This window comes from Phaenicophaeus curvirostris, chromosome 27 (genome assembly GCF_032191515.1).
Source record: "Phaenicophaeus curvirostris isolate KB17595 chromosome 27, BPBGC_Pcur_1.0, whole genome shotgun sequence".
Lineage (NCBI taxonomy): Eukaryota > Metazoa > Chordata > Aves > Cuculiformes > Cuculidae > Phaenicophaeus > Phaenicophaeus curvirostris.
The window spans coordinates 825,761-829,989 of record NC_091418.1 but is presented as its reverse complement, the minus strand read 5'-3'; the positions used below and the strand labels follow the sequence as shown (position 1 = coordinate 829,989).

Below are 4,229 nucleotides of genomic sequence, written 5' to 3'. Positions count from 1 at the left end.
CGTTCCCCTCTCCCCCATTACCCTCTCCCCCCCGTCCCCCTCTCCCCTCGCTCCCCTCTCTCCCCTGTTCCCCTCTCTCCCCCGTTCCCCCTTCTCCCCGTCCCCTCTCTCCCCCCGTTCCCCCCTCTCCCCCTCTCCCCCCCGTCCCCCTCTCCCCCCGCTCCCCGCTCTCCCCCCCGGTTCCTCCCGGCCCCTCCCCGGCCCCGCCCCGGTGCCGCCCCTCCCGCGGGGTATTAGACGCGCGGGGCCGGGGGCCGCGGGCTCGTCTCGCCGGGGCCGCCGCTGCCGCCGCTCCGCCGCCCGGCCCGGCCCGGCCGCCCCCCCCCCCCCACCCCGGCTCCCCCCGCCCCAAATGAGCGCGGCCCCCGGCGGGCCCCGGCCGAGGACCCCGCCGAGCCGCGGAGCGGCCCCCTCGCCCCGGCCGCCCCCCGCCGACCCGCAGCGACAGGCCGGCCGGCTGCCCATCCGCGTCCTGAAGATGCTCAGCGCGCACGGCGGGCACCTCCTGCACCCCGAGTACCTGCAGCCGCTCTCCTCCACGCCCGTCAGCCCCATCGAGGTCAGTCGCGGCTCTTCCCCGCTCCTCGCGGCTCCTCTCCCGGCTGAGCCCATCCCGCTTCTCCCCTACCCGGATCCTCCCGGCTTAGCCGTGTCGAGCGCTCCCGGTTTCCTCCGTGGCTCCCGAGTCTCCTCCCGGTTGAGCTCGTCCCGGTCTAGCGATCCCGGCTCTTCCCACCCCGGCTGCTCCCCGTCCTCCTCCCGGCCGGGCTGTTCCCAACCCGGGGCTGCAGGCTCCTCCCGAGCCCTGATCCCGGCTCTTCCCGAGGCTCCCGGCAGGGCTCAGCCCGGTCTGCGATCCTGGCTCTTCCCGGACGGGCTCATCCCCGCCTGGGGCTCCCCCAAAAACCCGTCCCGGTTCTCCTCCCTGCTTCCCCTCCAAACCCATCCCGGTTCTCCTCCCTGCTTCCCCTCCAAACCCATCCCGGTTCTCCTCCCTGCTTCCCCTCCAAACCCATCCCGGTTCTCCTCCCTGCTCCCCCTCATCCCGGCTCTCCTCCCTGGTTCAGCGCGTCCCCCATCCCCTCTCCCTGGCTCTTCTCCGAGCGCTGCCCCGCTGGCCCGGGGGGTCCTGGGGGTGGCATTGGGGGGCTGCGTGGGCGCTGTTGGGGTCCCCCCAGCCCTGACCGGCTCCGCTCCCCCCGCAGCTGGACGCCAAGAAGAGCCCGCTGGCCCTGCTGGCCCAGACCTGCTCGCAGATTGGCAAACCCGACCCGCCGCCCTCGTCCAAGCTGAACGCCGTGGCCTCCGCCGGGCTGCCCGCCGCTGACAAGGAGCCCACCGCCCGCCCCACCGCCCTGAAGCCCCCCGGCAGCGGGGACGCCCCGACCGAGGACAAGTCCAGCTTCAAACCCTACTCGAAAGGCGGCGGGGAGCCCCGCAAGGAGGGTGGCACGGACAAAGCCGGCTTTCGGGTGCCCAGCGCCGCGTGCCCGCCGTTCCCCCCGCATGCCGCCGCCTCGCCCGGCAGCTCTCGGGGGGCCTCGCCGCAGCACGCGGACCCCAAGGGTGCCGAGGAGAAGAAGGAGCCTGAGGGGAGCAAACCGAGCCCCGAGGGCACGGGCGTGGGGCTGGGGCGCGGGGCGGCGGAGCCTGGGGCGCACGGCGAGCCCCCCTCGGGGCGCAAATCGGAGCCCCCCGCCTTGCCACCGGCCGGCCATGTGGCCCCAGTGTCGCCCTACAAGCCCGGTCACTCCGTCTTTCCGCTGCCTCCCTCCAGCATCGGCTACCACGGCTCCATCGTGGGCGCCTACGCCGGCTACCCGTCGCAGTTCGTGCCCGGGCTGGATCCCACCAAGCCGGGGCTGGTGGGCAGCCAGCTGCCGGGGGCGCTGGGGCTGCCAGGGAAGCCGCCCAGCTCCAGCCCGCTGACCGGGGCCTCGCCGCCCTCCTTCATGCAGGGATTATGCCGAGACCCCTATTGCCTGAGCTACCACAGCGCCTCGCACCTGGGCTCCAGCAACTGCTCCAGCTGCGTGCACGACCCCGGCAGCCTGAAGAGCGGATACCCCCTGGTGTACCCCACGCACCCCCTGCACTCGGTGCACACCACGCTCTCCTCCAGCGGCACCCCCAGCCTGCCGGGCCACCCCCTCTACACCTACGGCTTCATGCTGCAGAACGACCCCCTGCCCCACATATGCAACTGGGTGTCTGCCAGCGGACCCTGCGACAAGAGGTTTGCCACCTCGGAGGAGCTGCTCACCCACCTACGGACCCACACGGCTTTACCGGGGGCCGAGAAACTCTTGGCGGGTTACCCTACCTCCTCCGGGCTGGGCTCCGCAGCCTCCTGCCACCTCCACCTCCCACCCGCCGCCCCCGGGAGCCCCAACACGTTACCGGCCTCCCTTTCCTTGAGGAGCCCACACACTTTGGGACTAAACAGGTACCATCCCTACGGGAAGAGCCATTTGCCCACGGCTGGCGCCCTGCCCGTGCCCTCCTTGCCGGCCGCCGGACCTTACTACTCTCCGTACGCGCTCTACGGCCAAAGACTAACGTCAGCTTCTGCACTGGGATATCAGTAACCACCGCAGCCCCTGCCCCTGCTCCGGCCTCTCCGCACCCCTCGCTCCCTCCTTGGACTCTGTATTTATTTACTGTATGTTAGCTTAAAGCTGGGAATATAAGTGCATTAATCCACCACTGAAGCGATGGTATGCAAAAAGTCTGTGTCCAAAAAAAAAAAAAAAAAAACCCAGAAAAAAACAGAAAAAAAAAAGGAAAAAAACCCCTCTTTCCTTTGCAGGTGCGGGGCTTTGATTTTTCCCTTCTGTTTCTTTTGCATTTTTTTTTCCCCCTCCTCCTTCTTAATTTACCCCGTGAGAAATTCTTGCATGACTCCTGACACACAAGGATTTAAAACAAAAAGGCGTTTTTCCTCCTCCCCCTCCGCCTTTATCGTTCTGGGATTCTGTTCTGCATTTGTAAACTTAACAGATGTATTTTTTTTAATTTTCGATTTTTTTTTTTAATTTTGTTTTTTTGATTTTTTTTTTTTTTGCCGCGTTTGGGGGCGGCCGGAGGGGGCGAAGCCTTGGCCGCTCCGTGCCTCCAGCGCAGCCCCATCCCCTGGGATGCAGGAGCGGGGGCTCCGGCGTGGTCCCCATCCCTTGGGGATGCAGGGGGGGACCCCGAAGAGCGGCGGGCGCACCCCGGACCCCCCCGGCCGGAGCAGCGGGAGGGCGGCGAGCGTGGCGGGTGGATGAACTCCGGCTTGGTAAGTCTTATTTTGTTAATAAATGACTCTTGGTTATATCCACCCTGTGGTGTCTTCTCTCATCCCTGGGTCCCCCCCTTTATGCTCTGGGCCCCCCCTTCTCTGCTTTGGGGGCTCCACGGGCTCCTGGCGCCACCTCGTGGTGGCCGCGGGCACCCCCGGAGCCTTTGGGGGGGCCCCCAGCCCTGCACCTCTCCCAGGGCATCACTGCCCCCCACACACACTGCTTTGGGGGTGTTAGGAGGAAAAGGGGGGTCCTGACTCTCTGCATCGCGGTGGGTCGCTGCGTGTGGCAGCCGAGGGAAGGTTCGAGAAGGCGGTTGAGCTGGGATGGACGCGGGGAGCCCCCGGTGTCCCCCACCCCGGGATGCTGTGGGGAGCAGCGGGAGATCCTGCTCCCGGCTGCAGCCAGGCAGGAATTGAGGTTTAGGGTGGAATTGCGATGTAAATGGGCGTCCAGACCCCCTCCTTTGTGGAGGTGTGGGCAGCAGAGAGTGGGTGCTGAGCTGGTATTCCTCTTCCCATTCGTTCTTTTCCAAGTCTGTCCTCCCATTCCATCTTTTCCGAATCTGCCCTTTCCCCCCCACATTCCATCTCTTTGCTCCCAGTTTTGTGTGTCTCCCCCAATTCCATCTCTTTGCTCCCAGTTTTGTGTGTCCCCCCATTCCATCTCTTTGCTCCCAGTTTTGTGTGTCCCCCCATTCCATCTCTTTGCTCCCAGTTTTGTGTGTCCCCCCCATTCCATCTCTTTGCTCCCAGCTCTGTGTCTCCCCCATTCCATCTCTTTGCTACCAGTTCTGTGTCTCCCCCGACTCCCTCTCTCTGGCTGTACAAGCAGCGTGCTGGGTGTTCATAACTGGCCCTGCCGTGGGTATCGCTCCCGTCCCTCCTGGCAGCCAGGGAAGGGCAGGCAGGGGGGTTCCATCCTGCTGCCCCTCTGCCCGCCTTG

General features: G+C 66.3%; 1 protein-coding gene across 1 annotated transcript; it reads left to right on the top strand.

The window, feature by feature from the left end:
- The first annotated feature begins 339 nt into the window (after nucleotides 1-339).
- Nucleotides 340-3,322, top strand: ZNF703 (zinc finger protein 703). Its single transcript, XM_069877551.1, has 2 exons — nucleotides 340-559; nucleotides 1,206-3,322. Exons 1-2 carry the CDS (start codon nucleotides 353-355, stop codon nucleotides 2,586-2,588), a joined length of 1,590 nt encoding a protein of 529 aa, XP_069733652.1. The 5' UTR covers nucleotides 340-352; the 3' UTR covers nucleotides 2,589-3,322.
- Nucleotides 3,323-4,229: the final 907 nt, after the last annotated feature.

Excerpts from the sequence above, each read along its gene's own strand:
- ZNF703 (XM_069877551.1), top strand. The coding sequence starts at position 353 with ATGAGCGCGGCCCCCGGCGGGCCCCGGCCGAGGACCCCGCCGAGCCGC. Across the intron at positions 560-1,205 it reads CGCCCGTCAGCCCCATCGAG|CTGGACGCCAAGAAGAGCCC; the intron begins GTCAGTCGCGGC and ends CTCCCCCCGCAG.